Raw genomic sequence first — 24674 nt, forward strand, 5'->3', positions numbered from 1 at the left:
GGCCTGTCCTCTCCCCCGGAGCCCCGTCCCAGTGTCTGAGCCTGGGGGTACGCCCAGCAGACACGAGCACCCCGGGGGCTAGTGCCCGAGACCAAGTGGGTTTGGGACCTGCAGCCCTCTGCCTGCCGGCCTTGGAGATTCTGCTCCCCAGGTGCGGCCGTGGGAACTGAGGGTCATGATATTATCAGATATTCTCACAGCACCTGTGTGACAATATCTGAAGTGTGATTGTCATTCCCGGTTTACAGGTGAGGCAGTAGGGGCCAGAGAGCTTGCTGCAGGGTCCAGGGACCTCACCACCAGGGCAGCCCCGCTGACCCAGCGGGGTGCTTGGTTCTGGGGGATCTTGTCTGCCTGCCAGGCCTGGGCCCCCTCACCTCCCGACCACCTGCCCATCTAGAGGCCTGGGCGGCCAGAGGTGGCAGGGGAAGCAACCCGATGAGTTACTCGCCCCGGGGCCTAGCTCAGCTTCCAGATTTTGTTTTCTGTCATGTTAATTACATTTATTATTCACAGACTGCTAATACTGGCTTCTGGGGCCCTGATTTCCCAAGCGCCCCCCACCCCCACCCCAGGCTGTTACAGCTGAGCCTCCTCTATTGGGCTCAAAGCCCCAGGTCCCCTGTGGCTTTCAGCCCAGATCAGACACTGGCTCAGCTGAGGGGCCTTTGAGTTTGGAAATAAAAACAAAGCAGGCCCGGGGGTGGGGGTGGGGGCTGGTCCTTACTCTCCTCTGCCTGGAATGCCAGGGACAGCCAGCCGCAGCCTCACTTGGCCCCCCCAGTTCCAAGACGCTCACTCTGCCTCCTCCTTCCTCCCTCCTGTCCCTCAGCACCCTGTTCCGGCTGCAGCCTTTGATCTTGCTGAGTCCATGGACCCTGGGGCTTCCTTCTGTCTGTCTGTAGCCACAGTGTTTGTGACGCCCTGAGTGCTCTGTCTCAGTCCTTCCCCTCAGGGCCAAGAGGGCCCAGGATCGAGTGACATGCTGAGTGACATGCTGGGCTTCCTGCTGCTCCACCTGCCTCGGTTCTGAGCCTGTTCCCGAGGCCCAGTGGCCACCCAAAGGGCATGACCCTTCCCAGCCACTTTTGGATGCCCCCAGGTGAATGGGGTTATGTGTCACGCCCCCTCCCTTGTCCATTTCTGTGAAGCCTCTGTTTATAGAAGAACTTCTCATGTTCCTGCCCGAGGCCAGGGCAGGCCAGGTGTGCTGTCCTCCCCAGGTGGGTGTGACTTTTGAAGGCCATTTCTACCTGCTCCGCCCCCTGGCCTGGTGCGTCAGTCACTCGGATGCCCCACACTAGGGTTCCAGCCTCTGGGTTCATAAAGTGATGGGCTTGGAAGTTTCTTCCCTGCCAGGGGAAAAGCAAACAGACACTCGCTGTGGATGACGGGCAGCGCCCTGGCGCCTGCAGTCCCCCTCCGCCTGCCGCAGGTGCGGCAGTGACAGGTGCAGAGGCTCTAGCTGGGGGAGGCCAAGTCCGTTCACGGTGGGTGGGGACATGGTGTGTCCACACGGTGACAGCGCCAGGCCGTGAGCGCGAACACTTGCTGCTTCACTCGGGGCCTCGGACGGCTGCTGTCGTGAGGGTGATGCCACCCGAGAGAAGCCAGCCTCAGAAGGGCACATGCCGAACGGTCCCGCTGACGTGAAGTTCCCAGACAGACAGAACTTTGGGGACAGGGCTAGGGGTGGCGGTGGAGCCCGCTGTGGGACTAGAAATGTTCTGGATCTTTGCGCAGGGAGTACGTTTGTGAGGTTTCATCTGGGGACACCTGAGATGCTGAAGTGCGTGTGCTTTGCGGGATGTATATCGTATGTCACTGAACAGGTGACACACGCACGACAGCACGACAGCAGGGCCACTGCAGAAGGGTCTAGGCACAAAGGCTGCCACACCCCTCGTCCTGAGTGTCCCTCCTGACTTCCGGATTTACAGACATCGCAGGAGCTGCAGGCCGACACGGGGAAATGGCCATTTGCCTGCTTTCAGAATTATTCCGCCGGCCGATGACAGAAAGAAAATGAAAAGTTAAATGCAATTTAGGGAAGTACCGCCTGGGCTGTCTGTTCCAGGCCAGGACCTGAATATTGAGTCTATTAGAAGCAATTATAAAAGGGACAGCACTTCTTAATGTTTCTCATTTGACAAGAAGGTTTTTAAATATGGAGCATTAGTTAATAAAAAGTCCCCAGAAGCCCATTGTAATATATTACCTAATTCCTAACAGTCCATAGCCGCTGAAATAGGTAAAAAGGGGATGTAAAATTAATATATAGTTATTATTAAAATTACCTTATAAATTAGTTAAGTCCCCCGAAGGTGCAGCGTGGGCATCATTATTCTAAGAGCGTCTCAAGGGCTTTGGTGGCCCTGCGAGTTTGTGGAGTGTGGATGCCCCCTTGGCGGGAAGGGCGCGCTCTGGCAGTGGGGTGTAAGGGGAAAACACTTGCACTAAAAGCAGCAAGAACTAGCAACCCAACTACAGAAATTTCATAAAGAAACCTCTTCCTTAGTGACTGAAGCTTCTGGGGAGGCTGGCGCTTTGGGGCATCACTGAGGATGTTCTGTGTCCAAGATGATGAAGGCCGGAGGACATGGGTTGGGATTGGTTGGTGGGGGGGTGGCATGCAATCGTTTGTGTAGCTCCTGAGCCCCTGGGGACCACTGGCTTGTCCTAGGACTGGAGGGTTACAAATAATTCCCATAAAATGTTTTCACCCAAGAACACCCAGCTGCAGGAGGGATGGGAGGGAGGGCCTGTCGCCACAGGCCAGCCACACCTGCAGGCTGGCACAGCTGAGGAGGCCGAGGTACCTCTGGAAGACGTGTGCGTGTGACTCAGGCACTGGGAGGGCCACCGTCTGCAGGCTGCAGGTGCTGGGAGCCCAGGAACCCCAAACTTCCCACCTTTGCCATGAGGCCATGCCTTGAATTGGGGAATTTAGAAGCTGTGAAAGGAAATCTGTTCAGATCTGAGCTGTTTGCTGAAGCCAAGATTTCTGTCCGGAGGGATTTGGGGAATGTAATGTTTTATACATTCTAGGTGATGTGCCCATGCCTGCTGGATTTGCTAACAGTAGCAAGCTCGTTTCCAAGGAGCAGCACAGTCTTCCTGGGCAGAGAAGCTTCCTCCTGCTCCCAGGGGGGAGGGAGGGAGAGAGAGAGAGAGAGAGAGCTGGGGTTCTTCCAGCGACAGCACCAGAGGCAAATTTGCTTTTTAATTCAGCCCTTCAGATCTGCAGGTTCTGCCCCATCCTGTCTGGCTCCCTCCACTGTAGTGTTTCCCTGGGGCGTGGGCCCCTTTGCTTGGGTGGGTGGTCCCGGGAACGTGGAGTGGGCAGCCAGAGCACGCAGGCACCGCTGTCTTCCAGCCAGTCTCCGACTTGGCCGGCTCACGCTGCAGAGGGGATACCTCCTTGTGCAGACAGAGTTTGCCGAAGAATCTGATTCCAGGGAAAAGAGATAAGGGCACTTTTGAAGCAGGACTGAGCAGACATTCCTGGGGCTTGGATTCTTCGAACCCGGTGCCGAAGATGCTCTTGCAGTGGAAGAGGTTCGGAAGCCCTGGGAAGAAGGAGGGCTGGGTCCCCACTGTCCTCCAAGAGTGGCCGTTACCTGGAAAGACTCTTCTTGGCCTCGCCTGTAAGGGGCTCCCAGCCTGGTGATGGCCACTTTGGGTTGAATCTTCCAATTTTGATGATGAAGCAGGAAGAGTGGTCCCACCCCTGGAGTTTGATCCCTGTCCTCAGGCAGAGATTCTCCCCAGGACGCGTGAGTCCTCCTGGGGCACGCGAAGGTACAGAGTAGGAGATGACCAAGGAAACACTGGTAGGAATTTTGGGTACTTTGTCGTGGGAGGATCAGGAGAAGAAAGCTCTGCTCTGTTGTCTGTTCCCTTTTCTGGGGGAAATTCCCCGCGTGAGTCCTGGGATTACGAGCGCAGGACCCCAGCACTGGCCCCCAGCAGGGAGCTGGGACATTCAGGCTTTGCCTGATCCCGGCCCACTGTGGGGGTTCCTGATGGAGTCGGGAGGCAGCTGGGCTTGGGTTGCCTGTTTTTAAATTTGTCCAGGTGCTGCAGAAAACAGAGATACAGTTGTGGTCAGGCTGCAGGTTTTTCAAGGTGCTCGGGGCGGGAGGCACGCGGTGTGCACGTGCGACCCCTTGTGGCAGTCTCGTGGGTTGCGGCCGCGCTAACGCGGTGTGGGTGGCGTCTGCGGGACACAGCTCGTCGGGAAGAGGCCGGCGGGGCCAGGCTAGGTCGAGGGGAGCTGGTCTCCGACAGGCAGCTTTCGTTTCTTCCAAAAAGTATTTTCAAAATGAAAATAGCTTTATTCTGATAAAAAGATAATACATACGCCAGTAGGAAATTCAGTCAGTACAGAACATTATAAACAAGATATGAAAAAAGTCCTCTGATCAGAGGCTCACAAGCCCAGATTGTGTTGGCAAACAGGCTTCCAGATCTCTCCAGGGGCACAGACGGGCTTTGATCTGCAGGGCTCACACCGTGCGGAGTTTGTTCCTCCTCCTCTGTGCAGTGGAAACCTCTTCCTGCCAGTGAACTGGGGCGCACAGTGGGGCTCCACGTAATCCACTTACCCGGCCGCCTGCTGGGACGGCCAGGTCGCCCCCAGCATGAGGGACACTGGGCGAGCTGCCTCATCTAGCATCTCTGGGGGTGGGGGGTTAACCGATCGATCCTCTCTTTGGGGTGAATTCCTGCAAATGGAATTGCTGCAGAAAATTTTGACGCACAAAGCCAAGCTCCCTTCCAGAAAGCTATTCTCCCTTCACAGCTGTGGCTGATGGTAGTGGCAGGTGAACAAGTACGACATGCTCCCTGGGGCTTTAAACCTGTGAGCTCCTCTCCGTGTTATAGGACACAGGCCCGGAGGGCTCTGAGGAACTGGCCCAAGACCCCGCAGCGGACAGGTGGGTCACGGAAGAGCAGGTGGCATCTCTCCAGATGCCACAGTCTCAGCCATGTGCTGGACACCTCACCCAGGCCGCAGGGTTAATTGTATTGTTTTTATTGTATCTGTACAGAATACAGCAATATCCCATCTTTATTTGTGCGCCTTTGAGAAAGGTAAAGAAACAGCAACATCCCACCTTTATTTGTGCGCCTCCAAGAACCGGCCGGGTTAAACTTCTCTCATGGGCATTTTCTGGGCATTAATCTTTGTGGCTTGTCTGACCTTCGCCCCATTTGCGATGGTGACATTTGTGGTTGACTTCCTGATCTACAAGAGCGCTTTATAATACGGGCTTTTCACATTATTCTGTATGCTGCAGGTATTTTCCCCAATTTGATAAACAGAAATCTTAAATACGAGTACTCATACGGATCCTTTCCCTTATGGTTTATGTCTTTGCGTCATTGCTTTTGCATAATTGCCTTTTCTACCTCAATATGATTCAGCTGTTTGCATGTTTTCTTCTATCTTTATGATTTTTTTAAAAAGATATTTTCAGTATAATTACAAAATACTTCAAACATTCGTATAATAGATATCCATCTGTCCACATGGTTTCACTTTTTATATTTAACTCTTTAATCTATCGAAAATGCATTTAAGAATAATATGTAAACAAGGATTCTGGCTTTTCTGCCCCTGCAAAATGACAAGTTAACCCATTGTCTTTGCAATAAAGTCTTTGCTCCATTGATTTAAAATTCCGCTTTACCATATTCTAAATTGCCACATGTGTTAGTCAGCACAGGGCAGCCTTTGCCGCAATAACAACAGAAACCCAAATCTCGGTGGCATTCGCAGCACAGTGAAGGCTGATTTCTTGTTCGTGCTGCAGTCTAAGGCTGGCCCAGGGGCTGCGCTCCAGCAGTGACCCAGGGCTGCTGCCGTTGCCCCAGTCTGTCCGCTCAGAGAAGGGGGAAGAGAACACGGAGAACTCACACCCAGGGCCTGGAGGCAGCACATGTCACTTCATACTCCTCTGCGGGGAGTCAGCCTCACAGGCCCTGCAGAGCGGCTGAGGAGTGTGCCCAGGAAGAGGAAGTGGAGTGTGAGCCCGTGCCAGGCTCTCTGCTTGGGGCCGCCCCCCACTGACAGGCTGTAGGCTGTGTGGGGGGCGGGGCAGGCCCTCATGGTGTAACTGCTGCTCTGGCCTCGCTGTGGGACTCACATGAGGCCTCCGCCAGGAGAGCACTGCCCCGAGGGGGGCAGGGTCACGTGGCCCTGGCAGGACAGGGGCGTGGATTGCTCAGGAGCTGCCGCGTGGATCGCCGTGGAGAGGAGGTTCCACACACGGGAGAACTGCTAGCTCTCTGCTGGCTTCAGTGAGCAGTGTTAGTACCATAAAGAAAGCATATTTAATTTTGCATTGATAGGCAAAGAATAATTAAAATATAATTAAAAGCATGAATTCTTCTAATTATTGGCTTTGTATAATGTGTATTTAAAAACAAGACATCTGTTAAGGCTTCCTTTTGAATATACCCAGAAACCAAAAGAGGGTCGCATTTTAATTAAAAATGGATTATTTCAAAAACAGTTTAATCATCCTGTCATGAAAAGACTTAGACCTTATTAATTAGCTATTGATAAATAGGTTTAAGCTACCAAAAATTTAAATTCACAGGGGTTATTTCTTGCATCTTCCGGGTAGAGTAGGAGTTTTCAGAACCTGCCCTGTGTGTCCCGGATGCCAGCAGGAGAAAGTCCCCTTGTAGTTCTTAAATTGCCTCCCCACCCTCTGTGCACCCAGAGGGGACACTCTGCCACAGGTGGAAGGCAGACAGGCAACGCCTGTGGCCGTCCCACCTCCCCCTCTGCCACCTCGGTGCTCGGGGCGTGTGAGGGTGCCGAGGACCTGGAAGGGGGTGTGCCTCCTCCCCGTTCCAGGCTGCGACTCAGGCCCCACTGACGGTTCCTCAGGGGAGCACAGGTGCAGAAGGCGCTGGAAGAGCCACTGGCCAGGACACCCCACCTCCTGCTCTGTGCTTGGGGATGGTCCCTGGCCGTGGCACCTCCCTTCTCGGGGCCGATCCTTCTGGAGGGCAGCGTGAGCACAATCGCATTTATCATCTTAAGTGGATAAAGACTTTCAAAGTGGTAAATAGCCTTCCCGTGGAGTGTGACTAAAATAGCGTTCGGAGTCGTGAGTGGGGATGGAAAGGCTCGTTAGAAGAGGGGTTGGCAGCAGTTCTCAACGGCCACCACGGGGTGGGAGGGCCCTTGCCACAAGCACGCACCTGGGCTGGCCCTGCCCCGTGGCGTCGGGGCCTCGCTCCGCTGTGGGCTGGGCTCAGTCCTGGGCCGTGCGCTTCCTGGAGGCTTGGAAGAACCTTCCCAAAGAGGAGATGTCCTCCTATGTGGGGGGTCACGCCCTCCTGGCCGGGTGCCCATGTCCTTGCTTCCTGCAGGTGGTCGGGCATCGGAGACCCGGCTCCTCCTGGGTCCCTCCACCCCAGGGGCAGCCCCAGCCTCATGCTGCAAGCTGCCCACTGGCCTGCCGCTCCCTCTTGGGTCACCAGGTCCCCGTACCCAGTGGCCTGTGCTAACAGTGCCTGGAGTGGCGCCTCTCCTCCTCCCAGAGCCTTCAGCGGAGGGCAGTTGGGAGGGGAACTGAGGGTATGAGACCCCCAGGACGAATCGGAGTGAGCTGCGGGGGCTGCAGAGGGCTGTCTGGAGCCGGGGCTCGGGATGAGGGGTGAGACGGGGACTTCCACTTCAGAAAGGCATCAATAGAAAATGGCACTTTCTGGAGAAAGTTGTATCTGAAATGACACATTCGTGAAATATTTTAAGACGGTAAGGCTGAAAAGGAAATTTGATGTTTAGCATAAAGTAGGACTGGACTCTTTCAAAACCAAACACCCTGGAGGGATTCAGAAAGCAAAGCGCTCTCTTTCTCTAGAGGGGACAGTGTGGGGACTTTGTCCTGACTGTATGAGGAGGGTCTGGGGCCCCTTGTCTCCTGCAGTTCAGTATTTGGGGAGCATCTGTTTGGTGGAGGGTCTCGGGTGCTGTTTCTTCCATCCTGGGGCAAGTTCATGGAGTGGGGGGGACGCCAAGGCTGGTGATGCCTCCGAGGACCACCCCAACCCCCACCCCCCTCCCCGGGCGTCGTGGGAGCCACCAGGCACAAGTGCTGCTCCACTTCCATGGTCCCGAGTCTCAGTGTACCGAGAGAGACGGTGCCCTGACCAGCCTTGGTCCCGTGACCCAGCCTCAACATCAGCCACTAAATAAAGAGGGTGGAAGTGTTGCCAAGCGAGGCTCCTGCTGGGAGTCGGAGCTGCAGGAAAGCGCCTACTCCGCGCCTGCTCTGTTAGCAGAGCACAGCGTCCTCGTAAGGGCTCGGCACCTGCTTGCCCGGGGCCCTCAGTGGCCGGGTTTGCTGGAGGTGGCTCCGTTCCTGGAGACTTTCTGGCACCCATGTGCTAAGGACAGAGGGGCTTGTTTGGTCTTTTGCCCACGGGGCCCCAGACCACCAAGCTGGGAAAGCAGCAGGCACGGACACGGGAAAGAACTCGGGCTGTGTTTGGGGTCATCCCTCCAGCTCTGGGTCAAAGTCCTCCCCCTGCCAGAACGGGGCCCCAGGCTTTCCCCGGAGAAGCTCTACAGCAGGGCTTCCCAGTGACGGTCACACCACACGACACCGCGAGGTTCCGGCCAACTCCTTGTCCCACCTCTGCTGTTACCTGCTTAATTGTTTTCTCTTAAGTTGACTCTTTTTTCCATTAAGTAGATGTTTTTAAAAAGGTTTTTATCCCTGTCGTGAGTGAAACCCAGTATCATGTGCCATAGATGGAGATTAACACCATAATACCTGCTGTGTGGAGTAGGCATGTTCAGTGGCGCCGCACCATGTCCTCTCGGGGCTCTGACCACGCCCTGGGAAACGTTGGCTCAGAGGAAAGGAAGCCCCGATGCCTAGTCGCGCCTCCAGGGAGCCCCCCGTGTGCCTGGTCCTCTCCTGCGCCTTCCTGGGCGGGGAGGACGGGGTGCTGGGGTCCCCTAGAGAGAAAGCGGCCTCTGGACCGTGTTGGGCCGGGGTCGTCTCCCTCCACCGCGGAGAACCGTTCTGCTTCCCGGTCACGCGATTCCAGCCTCTCTGGATGATTCGTGGGTGGCCTGGTCCATTTTAAAAAGGAGAGATTTTGTTTTTAGGGCCAGGGAGAGTGTCACTGCCGCAGTTGGCGTGACATGAGATTGGGTCAGAGGAAAGCTGATGTCAGCCTCAGAATAAGTCAGAGAACAGTTGGCAAATTGTCCTCGTGTTTGCGCAGCTCTTCCGGGCCCTTCCAGAGCGGGGGCTCCCCCGCTTGCTCGAGGGCGCCAGTTCCCAGAAGGATCTGGAGCCACAGACCGGGAATTTCCCGCGTGCGCCACATGTTGCGGGCTCCGAGTTCCCTTCTCCTGTGTGTCGTCACCCTCCCAGGCACCGGGTGGGTCCTGCCCTGGGCATCGGCAGGGAGGCACCAGGGAGCGTGAGAATGGGGCCCGCTGCCTGGGGGAGGGTGGCACTTGCCCGCAGGCCCCAGCGAGGGCAGTGCCCAGTGCGTAAAGGGTCCACTGTCCGTGCGTGTGCGAGGGGCAGGGAGTGAACCAGTGTCAAGTGGAGCCCTGCCTGTAACTCCCGTCACGGTAAATCCAGCACCGATTAATGATACAAATGTGAAAACAGAAAGCCCACAAAAGATGATGGAGTTTATAGAATCATAGCAGTAGGGAATGACTTCTTAAAGGAAGAAACCATAAAGCAAAAGATTTAACAGATCTAACCAATAAAAATGTAAATTATCTGTGCAGAAATGCCATAAAGAAAATTAAAGAGCAAAGGGGAAACTTGTTACTAGTCAGATCCACCGCCTGGTGTCCTTCTTATATAAATCCCTGAAGGATCAATAAGAAAAAGATGAACGTTCACATTTTTTTTAAAAAGGAGCAAGCTGTTCAGAAAGGAAGAAATATGAGGAAATAGACATATAAGCATGTTCAAATTTGCCAGTTCATCAGGGAACCAGCGAAACGCTTTTGTGTTTTGCCTACCAGATTCCCAGTCCCTCGGGCAGACGGCCCCGCGGTGCCCTGCTCAGGACCCTGAAAATCCTTATGAGCATCTGGCATCCGTTTTGCAGCCTCCAAAACGTGCATATGCTCGGTATTCCGCTTCTAGAAATTTAGCCTGAAGACAGTGAAAAGGCAGTGGCCGTGGGTGTCCATCGTCACACAGGGGGAGAAACCTAGACGTCTGACAGTGGTGAAGTGGATTAGAGGCCGTGGTACTGCCCACGCAACTGTGTCCTTACTCAGTCACCCAGCAGAGAGGTACTGCAGACCTTGCGTGCCAGGCGTGCCAGGCAGTGTCCCGGGTTCCAGGGGGGAGTACAGCAGACGGGACAGACCAAACCCCAGCAGCGCGGGAGGCTGGAGAGGGCGGCCAGCTGGAGGCGCGGACGCTGGACAGGGAGACAGGCAGACAGCTGTGGTGAGGGAGCTGGGATAGTGAGGGCCGCAGGGGGAGGGAGCTACCCTCTATCCGGGGCTGGGGGTGCCTCCCTGGGAAGGAGGCGCTGGAGAGGAGAGCAAGCCGTGGATCTCTGGGAGGACACTCGTGGCGGAGGTGAGGGGCCCAGCAGGCCCCAAGGTGGCAGCTCACCTGGCGGTTCCAGGAGTGGCAGGGAGGTGGGCTGAGAAGGCAGGACGGGACCAGAGTGTGAGAGGGAGGTGGGCTGCTGGTGGGAGGCCAAGGTAGGGTTTGAGCAGATGAGTCTGTGATCCCACTCAAGTTGTGAAAAGGTCTCTTTGTGGTGCACACTCTCTTGGGGACAAGGACTGAGCAGGGAGGCCAGCCAGACCAGCATTGCCACTGACCGGACGAGAGAGGACAGTGGCCCGCACCAGGGCGGTAGCAGTGGCGGTGGGGAGAAGCCATCAGATTCTGCGCATCGTGACCGCAGTGACAATATCTCCAGCGGAAAATGGGGGGACACGCTGGGCCGCCTCACCAGTGGGACCCACCCTCGGTGAGAAGGAAACGGTGACCGCCACCCCCACCCCGCCGGGCCTCACGAACGTGACGTTGGGCAGTGGGAGAAGCCAGACGCCAAAGACACCGCGTTGTCTGGTCCCATTTACGTAAAGGCCACAGATGGGCAACTGGCCTGCGGGTTGGGAGTCGGCTCCGCTCAGGGAAGGGAGGCTGGGAGGGGTGCCAGGTGCAGGGGTGCCCCGTTTGCACCCGGTCATTGTGCTGTGTCCTTAGGATTTGGACCCTTTTCTGTATGTGTCATGCTTCAGTAAAAATGTGACTTTTTAAAAAAAAGTTTACAGCTAATTATTTTTAAAAATCTGTGTTTATGTGTAAAAAAAAAAAAAGTCTAGGCCTGGCGCGGTGGCTCATGCCTGTAATCCTAGCACTCTGGGAGGCCGAGGCGGGAGGATCGCTCGAGGTCAGGAGTTTGAGACTGGCCTGAGCAAGAGCGAGACTCTGTCTCTACTAAAAATAGAAATGATTTGGACAGCTAAAAATATATATAGAAAAAATTAGCCGGGCATGGTGGCGCATGCCTGTAGTCCCAACTACTCGGGAGGCTGAGGCAGGAGGATCGCTTAAGCCCAGGAGTTTGAGGTTGCTGTGACCTAGGCTGATGCCACGGCACTCTAGCCTGGGCAACAGAGCGGGACTCTGTCTCAAAAAAAAAAGTCTGGAAGGATGTTTGACAAAATGTTTGATAGAGGTTATCTCTAAGTGATAAGACTGGCTGATTTTTTTTTCTTGGTATAGAGAATTTCTAAGATCTCTTCCATATATATAAAATTTAAATGTACCAGCAGCCAGGGCTTTGCCAACAAAGAAGGAGATACCATGTTTTATCCAGTAACTGATACTGGGGAACTCGGAAACTCAACCTAATCAAGCATGTCAAGAATAAAGGGGAAGATTTGTTAATTGAATGTCACGTTATGTCCTCAGTTATGCTTAATACAAGATAGGCAATTTAGAATTCCCAATTATCCAATTAAAATGCTAATTATCCCATACCTTGATAAGGCTGCTCTTGGAGAGAGGGTGAGATGCTTCTCTGTCGCTTCTCTCCTCCCGCCGCGGCCGCCACCGTCTTTGCCGCTGCCCTTGCCTCCCATTGGTGGGTCCTCCCCTGCGGGGGCCTCTCCCGGAGCACGAGCTCCCGCGTCCCACCAGCCAGCCTGGGGCACCTCCGCCCGGGCCTGGGTGGGCGCATTCGTCCTTGCAGACCTGCGTAGGCTCGGTCTGGGCCCCGTGCACAGGCGTGAGGTCCAAACCCTGGGCGTTGGCCATGGCCTCCCCCACCGCCGGTGCCTACGGAGCAGGAAGCTGCTGCCCGCGTGGTCTCGGTCCTCAGAGCACCCACCGTCCCAGCCCCGCACCTGCTGACAGACAGAGGCTTGGGAGCCATCCCGGTGGGGACAGTGAGCTTTGCAGCCCCAAGCCCCGCGGGCTCCAGGCCCAGACACGGACGCAGTGGGTCCCTGACCAGAGCACGTCCTCGCCCAGAGCTGCAGTTTCCTCATCTGCGAAGCAGGAAAACCGCTCATCCCGGAAAGGATTATTGTAAATGCTAAATGCTGCAGGTGGCTGTTGGATTTTTCTTACTGGAGTGTCTGCAACCTGCCCGGAGTCTCGGCCCGAGTGGGCAGCAGGGCCTGGCTTGGGTCAATGTGCAGGGGTCCCATGCCCTTGCCCCCCTCCCTTCCAGGTGTCCCTCAGATTGCAGGTGCTCCTGGGGATCACCCTGGCAGGAGCTGAGGAGTCAGGGACAGTGGCCCGGGGGCAGTAGGGCTCAGGGAGTCTGTCCTCATCCGACTGGCCACATGGAGCTGGTCCACACAGGCCCCAAACGCCCAGCCCCGCGTACGCCGTGACGAGCCAGCCGGGCCTTTGAGAAGTCCGGTGGGAGGGCCTGCCCCTGGTCAGGCAGTCTTGGGCTGAGGGCCGGGACCAAGGTGGGGTGACGGGAGGAGGCTCGGGGAGCCCTGGGCAGCAAAGAAAGCTGCGGAGGGGGAGGCCCTGTGTGAGCAGGAGGTTTATTATGACAATAATAACGCATTTCTGGTTTCGGTCCAAGGCTTTAAGTCAGTCAGTCCCTTCTTGGTGACATGCTGTGTGAGTGCCACTTATTTGAAACACACTCAGAGCCTCTGTCCGTCCTCGCCCTGGGGCCCGAGGAAAGGGAGGTGCAGGGCGGCCCCCAGTTCGCTGCCGGGCCTCGCTGCTGGGCCTCGCTGCCGGGCCTTCAGGAAAGCCACGGAGAACTGTGCCAGAGGAGCTGGGGGTAGGGCAGAGCCCCGGGCAGGCCGCTGGGACCACCGAGGCAGCAGTGGCAGCGTGGCACCGGGGCCCCTGGCGGCCTGCAGGTCACCGCAGGGACAAGGAGTGGAGCAGCTCCGACCTCCCCCGGGAAGTCGAGGGAATTTGGTGTGTGCCTCCGGAGCCACGTGGAAGAAGTTCTGCCCACGCCAGGCACCGAGAGCTGCTTCGGGCCCCGAGTCGTCCGTGGCTGCGTCTTCCGCTGTGGGCACCGGAGAGGCTCCTGCCGCCTCGGCCGCCCCAGGGTCCCCTGCAGGGCCGCGTGTGCTCTCCCTCGGAGTCCTCCCTCAGTGAGCGGGGAGCTCTTCAAAAGGCGTGTCATATTAATTACGTGATTATGAGCATTTATACCCAGAAAATATCATGATTAATTAAAATTAATGTTAATTAAAAGCAACTCAGTGCTGAGATAACGAGACACAGCACAGCCGTTTGGCTCCCAACAGCACAAGGCACTCGGCTCCCCCTCCCCATCCCCTTCGTACGTGCTCAGGCCCTGGTCTGAGCCCAGGAGGCAAGACCCCCGGGTCAGCCCTGTGGGGGGCGGGAGGGCAGCGTGGGGGGCGGCCGGCTGAGGCGCCCTTTGTCGAGCAGGAAGCCTGTCCTGTGCTTGTGTCCTGGGAACTGGTGCAGGGGACACGCCTTTGTGTTTTCTCTGGAGATGCCAGGTGTGTCCCCGGTAGAGGGGGCTAGTGGACCCCAGAGAGGACTTGGCTTCCCCAGAAGATGTGGGAGTGGACATCTGGGCTGTGGATCTACGCAGGTCCATTTGGTGTTAAAGGAATAGCCTGGCACTAGGTGCCCACGGCCTCCTCTCCTGCTGCCTCCAGGAGGAATTCCTGTTCCGTGGGCTCCCTTCCAGCCTCTGGCGGTGGCAGTATGGTATCCTGTACGCAGTGCCCGCTGGCGCCAATCACTGGGACTCCGTGCACATTAAGTCATCTAACCGGCTTAGCTGCCCTGGGAGGGAGATGCTGTTATCATCCCCATTTTACAGATGAGGAAACTGAGGCATGGAGAAGTCATACTGCCAGCAAGTGGCAGAGCTCGGGTTTGGCCTGAGTCAGTGTTGAGTGGTGCCCAGGAGGCTGGGCGTGGGGGGCCAGAGCAAGGCGTGCAGGACGGGCTGGGGGGCATCCTCAGCCGCCACGGCCCGGCCCTGCCCACTTTGCAGCCCTCGGCCTGCTCTCCTGAGCCACCACCCCCGCCCGCGGCCCCGCGTGTTCCTGGCCCTGCCCGGTGCCCTCTGCACCTCCGGGGACCCCCGGTGCACCGAGGCCCCGCCTGGCAGATGGAGGGGGGTTGATGCAGCTTTCTCACGCCACCCCTGCTGGCCTCCCGGGCCGATGCAGCCCTGCTCAGAGCCTGCGCTGAGCTCGGCCCACACGTGCTGCAGGGCAGCCCCCTGCCGTGATCTCAGGCAGCTAGTGCGTTTTTACACGGCTGCGGCTTATCTTCACGTCGGACAATAAACTTCGCAGGGCAGGAGCTGGGCCGGGTGCCCAGGAGCGCCCCACGGGCTGGATTTGTGGGTCCCCGGGGGAGGCCCTGCCGTGCTTCCCCCCAGGAACGAGACACCATTCCTGCAGATCTGGGCCTGGGAATCTGCTGTTTCCGCCCCGTGTGTCGTCCCCAGGCACTGACAAGCGGCCTGTCCCCCACACTGCAGTAACCCCAGCCACCCCGTGACTCTCAGCACAGACTCCCGGGTGACCTAAGGGTTCTCATTTATGCCCAGGTGCAAAGTTTTCTACCCGGGTCCCGCTCAGAAACGTACAGGCAAGGGTGTCAGAGGAATGGCCGCGCGGGGGACGCGTCAGGGCCCCCAGCGCACGGGGACGGCAGGAGGCTGGTTGCTGGGACCGGGCAGACCCTGGCCCTCCGTCTGCCCATCAGGAAGCCCTGCCCTGCTGCTGGGGGAGGAGGCTGCGCTGACCCAGGACCCTCCCTGGGGCGCACCCCACCCCTGTCCTGCCAGGGGAGCGGCAGGGAGCGGGCGGGATGCTCATGCTGCCCCTGCGAGTCGCGGTTACTGGAGGAGCAGGTGAAGGTGGTTGCTGGGCTGGCGGCCCCTGCCTGTCTTGCTGCCTGCTGTCCTCCGACGGGTGCCCGTTCATTTCTAGAAGCTCGTTTCAGTTCTTTATAAAGTCTGCCCAGTCTTTTTTCATACTGTCCTTTTAGGTGTTAGTTACTTTATTATTTTGTATGTGTTTAAAGTTGCTATCTGGTAATTCTGTTACCGGAAGTCCTTGGGGGTCGCAGCCTGCTGTGTGTTGTATCTGACAACTCTTGTGAACCGTTTCCCCTTGTGTTTTGTGATTTTGGATTGTGAGTTCATTTCGGCTGTGTGTATGGGGTGTGTGTGGTGTAGTGTGCTTGCGTGTGTGGGGGTGTGTGCGTGCACACGGATCCTGGCTGGCCCGGGTTGAGGGTATGGCGCCCAGTTTGGCTCTGTGTCAGCTCCCACAGTGCTCCAAGTATCACGGGCAGGGACCAAGCTTTTTGCTAATTCCCTGGCTTGGGCATCTCCATACCATGCAGGTAAGTTTACATTTGAACTTGAAGCACGTGGAGGGCAGATCTGTGCCTGTGGACTCTGAGTCGATGTTTTGACTTTCACCCGGAGCAGGCCAGCTTCCCGGTGGCCTTTTTGTGGCTGGTCCCCTCAGCCCAGTCCACCCTGCGGCTGTGGGCGAGTCACTGCCCAGAGTCAGCTTTATAAACGTGGGGGTGGGATCTCCATTCCTGTCCCTGCCTCTCACATGCCCAAGGCCTGTCACTGTCACATGGCAGGTAAAGCCAAGGCTTCTGCGTCCTGAGATGCAGCTCTCTGGCCTCACTTTCCTTCCTGCCTTGTGAACTTGGTTCTGCTCGTTGCAATTTCTGTGTCATCCCTGAGCGCTGGCGGTGGGAAGGTTTCTGGCTACCTACTCTGCCGTCGTCCTTGTGTATCGTGGTTCCAGAAGGGCGAGTGGTACCCTCCAGGGGAGCCTGGCTGCAGACTTGGGTGCGTTAGCAGCCAGCCCGCTCAGGGTGAGTCACCTGGACCCTCCCATCTCCAGGCTGGCCCTACTTTCCACGAGCACCGAGTAACCTGCCGTTGCTGCCTTGGCGTGTGAGCCACCGGGGGGACGTCAGCCGGCCCGCTGTGGTGGCCTGTCCCCCGGGTCTGTGCCCGTCCCCGGTCACCCAGCCCTGCCTGCGCAGCTCTGCCGAGCAGTCTGGGGCCTCACGCTGCCTGCGTATGAGCACATGGGCCCAGTGTGGGTGTCCACAGTCCTCACCCACTGGCGATCACAAACGTGTCAGACTCACACGTGTCCACAGACCCCATGAGCCACCACACTTGCCCCAGAACTTGGGCGCCTTTGTGCGTTCACAGCCCAAGCCCGAAGTTTGCGGAAGACATGGGCCCGTCGCGTCCACCTGTGACTGCTGCCAAAGCACCTATGTGTCCTCAAGTCATGTCAGAAAAGATAGTTGAAAACAAAATTCAGTGCTGAAGTCCAGCATGAGGAACTTCAGACTCTTCCAGAGTGAACCTTCAGCACGTGGTGGGTGTTTGTCCTCATCTTCTCAACTCTGTTAGGGACTTGCCCGTGGAAGTGTCCGGGAGACGGTCAAAGGTGACCGGCGTCGGGCCGCAGCCTGCAGGTAAAAACGGGGTCAGCCTCGCCTCCGTGCGCTGCGTGTGTAAGCTGCACCTTTGTCTGGAAATTACTATCTTTTCTTAAACGGAGGCCAGGGCGTACGAGGATGGTTGCTGTGCCGTGTGAACTGTGCCGTCGGGAAACTTGCCGCAGGTGAGGGACCAGACCACCCGCTGTCCCCAGGCCGCGGCCTCCCCTTTCTCATAGAACATGCGTGTTCACCTGCACATGTGGATGGCACCGCGTCCCTCCGCCTGTCCTTTCTGAAGCTGGCCGGTCCCGGTGCAGCCTGTGGTTGTCTGCATGTCACCTGCCCCAGCAGAGGCCCACTGTCCCTGTCACCTCAAGGATGGCCATGTGGCCCCTGAGGTGTGCTCCTGTCTGGGCAGGGCCACATCTCCCAAAGCTAAGGGGGCGCCTCGGCTCCGTGGTGTGGCTCGGACCCCTCCCCAGGCCGTGCGGGAGTTCTGCACGTCTGGGCGGGGGTTGCGGGAGGTGTGGGGTCAGCTTCCAGGGCTGCGGCGTGTGGCCTCGTGCACGGGGTTTGCTGCGTGGGGCACTGGCCTTCGCCCTGTCTCAGTGGGATCGTGTCTTGGCTGTGGCCATGCTTGGTGCTGCGACTTGGGTCGTGGCTTCCCGGGACCGGGGTAGAAGCTGCGGCAGCTGCCCGAGTGCTCCCACCGAGCGTACGGGGCGGCAGAGGCCTCCCCAGCAGTCCCTGAAATCCTGGTGTTGAGGAAACACTTCGCTCGCAGATACCCCACATGCCGAAAGGCTTGTCAGGCGGGTCTGAAAGCCGATGGGACGGAGCAGAGCCGGTCCTGCGTGGCAGCTGCCTAATGCCCAGTCGTAACAATTACACGTAATTTGTGTTTACGGCGCCTGGAAGGTTAACTCCTCCGTACAGACATTTTCCACAACAGGCCTGGGGCATGCAGGGCAGGGCTGCCACTTGACGTGCCCGTGGGGGTGGCCTTTGGTGTCCTGAGGGCGGCTGTCTGGTGGCAGGCGGGCCTCGGGGAGGGGGTGAGGGCAGCTCCCCAGCATCGCCCCCGCGACCGCTGGGCCGTGCAGAGGCCAAGCACCGGCCGTGCCTGGAGGACCAGGCAGAAGCGGGGAGCAGCTCGGTCCTTGGGGGTTCAAAGCCGGGTGCAGACATGAGGCCTCCCAGGTCCCGGGCACGTGGTCGGGAAGGGGCAGGGTCCGAGCCGCCCCACAGCTCTGGGCAGCACGAGGCCCTGCTGATGCTGTGGAGGGGGCTGGTCCGGTCCACCAGCCCCCACAGCCACCTCCGGGTCTGCCCCTGGGAGGCCCAGCATGGAGGAGATAGCTCGCTGCCCCCGTGGACAGTAGACGTTGCACTTGTTCTTACTCCCAGGCCTTTGTCAAGGCTGGGTTGTCCTCTGACCTCGTCCCACTCCCGGGTTTGCAGGACTCTGCTGACGTCCCGCTCTCCTGTCACTGCTCTGGGCTCAGTCTGGGGGTCGGGGTCCTGTCTTTCCCTGCAGACCTGCGGCTTGTCCCAGGTGGGGAGAAGCAGGGCCTGTCCCGCTCCCTGGAGCCTGCCCTGCCTGCCCACCGACGGGGGCCTGTCCCCACCCCATCTGCCCAGCAGCTCACGCTCCCCTTTGGGTGAGCGCAGGATGGCACGGGGCCGGAAGGGGCCTGTGTTCCCCTGGCTGTGTGTCCAGCCTCTCCAGGCAGGGTGGCTGGTGGCCACGGGACACGGAGTCACAGGAGACACTTCCTCCAGCCCTGCAAAAACATATGTGGCCCCTGCCCGAGCCAGGGCTCCAGCAGGCCTTCTGTCCTCGTGATGAGCCTGGGAGACAGGCCAGTGCCCCGGCAGCGGCAGCTGGTGAGCTCCTGCGGCAGGTAGCTGGGCTCCCCTTGACCGCAGCTTCCTCCTCAGTCCCCACTGACTCTGTGGCCTGTGCCCGAGCCCAGCTCCAGCCTCGCAGACTCACACTGCGGGTCTCGGCCCTGCCTGGAGCTGCAGCAAGACCTGAGCTGAGGATTTTCACTTGGGGTTCGTGGGGCTCGAGGGAGGGGGGTGTGTGCGCACTGGTGACCCCATCCTGACGAGTCTCTCCTCTGCAGCCTCTTCGAGCACTACTGCTACTCCCGGGGCGGCATGCGCCACAGCTCCTACACCTGCATCTGCGGCAGGTAAGCGGGGGAGGCTGGGCGCTTAGCCAGTGGGGCCCCCGCCTTCCCCCGGCCTAGACATGCCTGCTCACACCCGCACCAGTGCCCAGCAACCCAAGCTTGGGGGGCGCTCTGTCCTCAAGGCCCGGGGAGCTGAGGTTGCCTCTGCCTGGGGGGCCTGGCACTGGGCGAAGGAGGGAGCCCGACCAGCCCCCGAGGAGGAGCTGCTGCCGCCCCTCCCTTCTGTCCCCAGCGGGGTGGAGGGCGGAGGGGCTGTGTTGGCGCAGGAGGCAGCGTTTGTGTGTCCGTGTGTGGGTGTGTGTGCAGCTGTCGGGTGGCTGTATGGAGACCAGCGTGGCGTGGGTGGGGGTGTCACTATCGGTGTGTCTTCACGTGGCACATTGAGGCAGGGGTAGGGAGCTCTGTGTGTGCGTATGTGGCTCCGTGTGGCTTCTGCACATGGCTGGGTGTGCTTGGAGACACACACGGTGAACATGACCATGACACGGGGGCAGCTCGTGGCCGTGAGTACGCGTTGCCGTGCCCTCCGGGGCGTGCACAGCGTGTGCGGCTGCGGGCGTGTCTGCACAGCACACGTCCTGGCTGCGGGCGGCTGGTCTCCCACTCGCGGCCCAGGCTCTGCCCCCGGTTCCGGCACCCGCCCGTCCAGGACGGAGCCGGGCAGCTCTGCTGGTCGCACGTCCTGGGCACGTGAATAACACGTGAGCATCTCGGTCCTTGGAAACGTTCTCCCTGGTGGATGGAGGGAAAAGCCGTTACTTCTGCTTTTATGATTCCTGAGACTCCCGAGTGGGGCCATAAATATCACACCCAGGTGGGGTTTTCTCCCCTTTGGACAGACTGAAAAGTCCTTTTTTTCTTAAAGGTGCCACTCGTTAGGGAAGTCCTCTGGGGCAGGGCCGCTGCCAAGACAGTGAGGCCCTCCCGCAAGGCCCTCCCGCAAGGCCCTCGCCCTCAGCCGCCAGGAGGGGCTTCCGCGGGCCCCTCCTCAGCCCACGAGCCGCGGCGCCCACCTCTGTCCTTTGCGTGTGCTGCCCACATCCCCAGCCCGGGCGGTGCCTCGGTGGCACTCTCAGCCGGGAGCCCTGCAGGTGGCATTGCTGCCAGGCATGTGGCTGCGGGGTGCCCGGGCCACCATGTCCCCTGGCCTGGTCCAGCCACCCCTGGGCCCCTGCTAGAGCGTGGGTGTGCTGCCTGTGGGCAGGGGAGGGGCCCGGCCCCGGCCTGCCGTGAGGACGGGCTGTGAGGACCCTTCCTCTCTCTGCAGTGGCGAGAACTCGGCTGTGCTGCACTACGGACACGCCGGGGCCCCCAACGACCGGACGATCCAGGACGGAGACATGTGGTGAGTGGGGCTGGCCGCGTGCTGCCCGGCCTGGCTCTGCGTGAGGACAGCCGGGCCAGGACTGGACTCAACCTCAGGGTCAGCCAGGACAGCCAGTCCCTGTCCTGAGAGGGATGACCCCAGCAAGGTCCCCAGGCCTGCTCCTGGCCCAGACTTCTCTGCCCACGCAGTGCCTTTTCCGGGACCGAAAGCCTGTCCTCCATGGGAGGCACGAGGGGGTGCAGGACAGGGTCCCTCATGGTTTCCTGTGGGGCCAAGCCATGGTGGGCTCTCTGTGGAGGGTCTCAGCTGTCCCCCAGCGCCTGCCCCGGTGTCCTCCCTACTCAGGGGCACCAGTCACAGCTGTGTCTCAGCTCCAGGAGGGTGGGGCCCCCCAGTCTGGCACGTCCTCTGGGCAGTGGGCTCAGTTCAGGCGTGGGCGTGTCAGAGAGGCTCAGCTGCCCTCTGAGAGGCCTGGGGGTCCAGGGTGGGCAACAGCCTTGACAGGGCCCCCCCTGGGTATTCTCATACCCCCTTACCATGGTCCTACGAGGGGTGCCTCGCCCCGGTGTGTGGGCAGCTGAGACACAAGGAGGGGCCCAGGCCAGGTGAGGAGCCGGAGGGATTTGGGGAGGGGACTGGCAAACAGACTTGGCTCGGCTGAGGCCAGGGCAGGAGGCCGGGAGCTCTTGGCTCCTGAAACCTGTTAATGCTCTAACCCTGCAGCCCGTCTGGCTGAGCCAGAGGACAGGACACGGGCACCCCATCCTAGGGTAGCAGCAGAGACCCAGCCACACCAGTGAGTCACCAGAGGGAAGCCCTGGCTGGCTGGAGGGCCCCGTGCCAGAACCATGGGGCCCTGAGTCTTTCTCCTCTGTGCGCTTGGCACACCCAGGGGAGGGGGCTGCTTCTCCACCTGCCCCAGGGAGGGTCCTCCCCCGAGAGAAGCTGGTCCCCTGCATTGCAGGGGTGGACCCTAGCGGGGCAGGCTCGGTCCGGTGCCACACACATGGCCCAGAGGCTGTGGCCTCAGCCCTCCTGGACCGCACGTGGCACCTGCGTCTCTCTGTGGCAGCTGTAGAGACAGGAGTGATTCGAGGAAGCCCACGGATGTTAATGCCAAGTCCAAATTGGTGATTTTATTTTTCTAGTGCTAACTTTGAAATGTAGCCAGTAGAATAATTATGAGTTTATTATAGTCAATTTATTATGCAGCATTTAGAACAACATGTTTTGTTGATTACTGCTACTGCCAGATTGCTGGCGGCATTTATAATCCATTGTTTTATTGAAATTGATCTGCCGAGCACCTACCGCGTTCAGTAAATAATAAATCATTGTGTTATCCCAGCATAAAAGCTTCAGCGTAAGGTATGAAACCAAAATATGAGCCTAGTGCAGAGTTTTCCTGAAGCTGGGTGCTTCCCAGGGCTGCACGTGCGTCCCAGGCGCCGGTTCTAGGGCTGTACTCCGGGTCCTGGTCCTTTGGCCTTGGGTAAAAATGCCCCAGAGATACTTTAGCTTTTAGTAATGGGTGGTTTGGGGCATTGGAGCTGGTCCCGAGCAGCTGGGGGTACTGGGTAGGCCGGCCCTTTCTGTCCCTCTCTCCACGATGTGGGCACCACCCTGCTGCACACACGCACACACATGCATACATGCATGTACATGCACACATACATGCATACGCATGTACACATAGACACACACACATGCATACACACACATGCATGCACACACGGGGACCCTGAGCAAGGCTGTCCTACATGATGAGCACAGTTTAAGTCCTTGCACCCTCTCCCTAGCGGAGTGGCCACCTCTTGGAGCCTCTGATTTTTCATCCATCACTGAGGGCGACACAGCACCCAGCTCTGGGAGGATTCGGGGATCATACATGCAAGGCACTGGGCGTGGCACCCAGCTCAGCGTGGGCGCTTGGCGGGTGAGAACAGCAGCGCAGTGCCATCACCAAGCCTCATTCTCCCGCACTGCGGGCCCCTAGGCCCCCCTTCCAGCACCGGGTACCGTGGCGGAGGCTCGAGCCAAACCTGTCCTGTTCACAGGTGCTCTTGAGTGGCATGGCCTTCCGGTGCCCTTTTGCAGCCCCAAAATTGTTCTCTGCGACATGTGTGCCAGGTGGGGCTTGAAGTCGGCCAGGCCCCCCTTCCACTCCTTTGTCTCCGCAATGCCAGGGGTTTCCCTGGAGCGGGGCCTCGGCCACGGTCAGCTGCAGTCAGAGCCGCGAGGGCCTGTGCATCGGTCTTGCTTCGGGTCTAGCTTGTCAGCCAGGAACTGAGAAGAGCAGCCCAAGGGCCCTTCCCTGTACCTTGGGCCCCTTCCCGTCCCTCTGGGCCAGGTCCTGCCCCACCCGCCCTGCATGGATCCCGGGGTGGGGAACGGATGCCGGGGTGGGGAACGGAACTGTGATGTGGCTTCAAGCCCCGGGGGCCGGCTTGGTTCAGAGCCACGAAGCCTGTGTGGGGCCTGTGGCCGTGAAGCCTCTTGGGGCCTTGCTGTTGGCCCTCAGAGCCTTCCTCACCATGCCCTGGAGTTCACAAACCCTGTCACCGAGTCACTCCCTGTTCCAGAGGAGCCATAGTTATGTTTATTTTCCTTCTTAAGGCAAGTAGGCAGCCCGTCCAGAATAGGGTTACAACAGTGTGGCACACTTGCTAATTAACGCTGCGAACGTGCACACTGGAGACCCTTCCTAAGTAGAAGGCCCCAGGAGACCCCTCCCCACTAAACTCAGGCCTCGTGCACTGCCCCATCCTCCCATAGCCAGCCCGGGCTGCGGGCGCCATGCCATCACCCATGGTCGAATCTGCCGGGCAGCGGAGCACCCAGAGGTGGACCCACCCTGTGCTGGACCCTGGCCTGAGGCCGGCTGTGCAGCAGCCCCTGCCTCCTCTCCACAGGGGGCAGAAGGGGAAGGCGGCTGGGACATCCTCACCTGCCGCCTCCTACCTCTCCCACCTCTGGACCAGGTGGGGGTGGTGCCTGTGGCCCGTCTCAGAGCCTTCTAGAGCCTGGGTTCAAGGATGCCCCAGGCCTGGAATGTCCTACTGCAGGCAGGAGGTGGCCGGTGGGCGGCGAGCTGGTCCTTCCAGCACTGGCCAGAAGAGGGCAGCGTTGTGTCAGGACAGGGGGACAGGCCTCACCCCTGCCGGTGCGGGAATCGTCCTGGGCGTGGGAGGCTGGCGGCCAGCCCAGCCCAGCCCCTGATGTCCTCTTCCGCTCCTTCTGTGCCCATCTGTCTCCCTGCCCTGATACGGCCATCCTGAACTCACTGACCAGCAGGGGCGGGGACACAGCTCCCAGTCACCGAGGCCAGCTTCTCTCTGCCCAGAGAAACAGGGCCTACGATTCCATCCCACAAAGGCTCTGGACACCCCGAACTGTGGCTGGCATGTAGCTGGGGCACGCTGCAGCCCGTGCCGCCCGCGTCACACCCCTGAGCGGGGGTGGTGGCAGAGCCTCCTCCGAGCACTGTCTCGTCACAGATGGGCCAGCCCCGCCCCCGCGGGCTGCAGGTGCCCCCTCACCCCGGGTCTCAGCAGCCACCCGGGCATCTCCTGGGCCCCGCTGCCTGGGAGGGAGCGATTCTGCCCGTTCCTGCTGGCCGCTCGCCTGAGTCTATCTGGCATCTGTGCCTTGGGGTCCCCAGAGGTGGAGAGTCTGTGCCTGGGGGCTGTTCCCCAGCTGGCAGAGGGGCTGGGCGACCGACGGGGCCTCAACCCCCCTCGACCTGGCACCTGAGGCCTTGGCGAACTTCACAAGTGTCATCCCCAGGGCTGCTCCCTGCTGCTGGGCCCAGCCGGACACCCCCACACACATGCCCCTTGCTGTTGCCTCGGGAACACTTGACTGTCACCAGCCCCATCCTGAGCTCTTCGTGGTCTCAGGGACATGCCCCTGGGGCGAGAGGACACTCTCAGGAGGGCACAGGCCCTGGCAGAGAAGGAGAGAAGTGGACACTGGGGGCTCCGGCCGCCCGTCCACATCTTCCGTCACGGTTAGGAGCACCTGACGCTCTAGCCCAGCCCTAGCCCCGTCCTCACGCGCGTAGACAGGCCCTGTCACCAGACGCCCTTCCCACGCCCTTTCCGTCTGTGTGTGTGTGTTTTCGCTCCGTGGCTGCACCCCACTCAGTTGATGTCATGACCCCCAGTTTGCACGGTGCTAGCCCAGACAGCGGGTGCTCACAGA

General features: G+C 59.2%; 1 protein-coding gene across 1 annotated transcript in view; it reads left to right on the forward strand.

Moving 5' to 3' along the window:
* PEPD (peptidase D) overlaps positions 1 to 24674 on the forward strand; it is a 106245-nt gene that overhangs the window by 63563 nt on the left and 18008 nt on the right. Inside the window, exons 10-11 of the mRNA XM_045532929.1 lie at positions 19076 to 19144; positions 20412 to 20489. Of these exons, the coding sequence (XP_045388885.1) occupies positions 19076 to 19144; positions 20412 to 20489 (147 nt within the window). The remainder of the gene's footprint in view (positions 1 to 19075; positions 19145 to 20411; positions 20490 to 24674) is intronic.

Source organism: Lemur catta, chromosome 19, assembly GCF_020740605.2.
Source record: "Lemur catta isolate mLemCat1 chromosome 19, mLemCat1.pri, whole genome shotgun sequence".
Lineage (NCBI taxonomy): Eukaryota > Metazoa > Chordata > Mammalia > Primates > Lemuridae > Lemur > Lemur catta.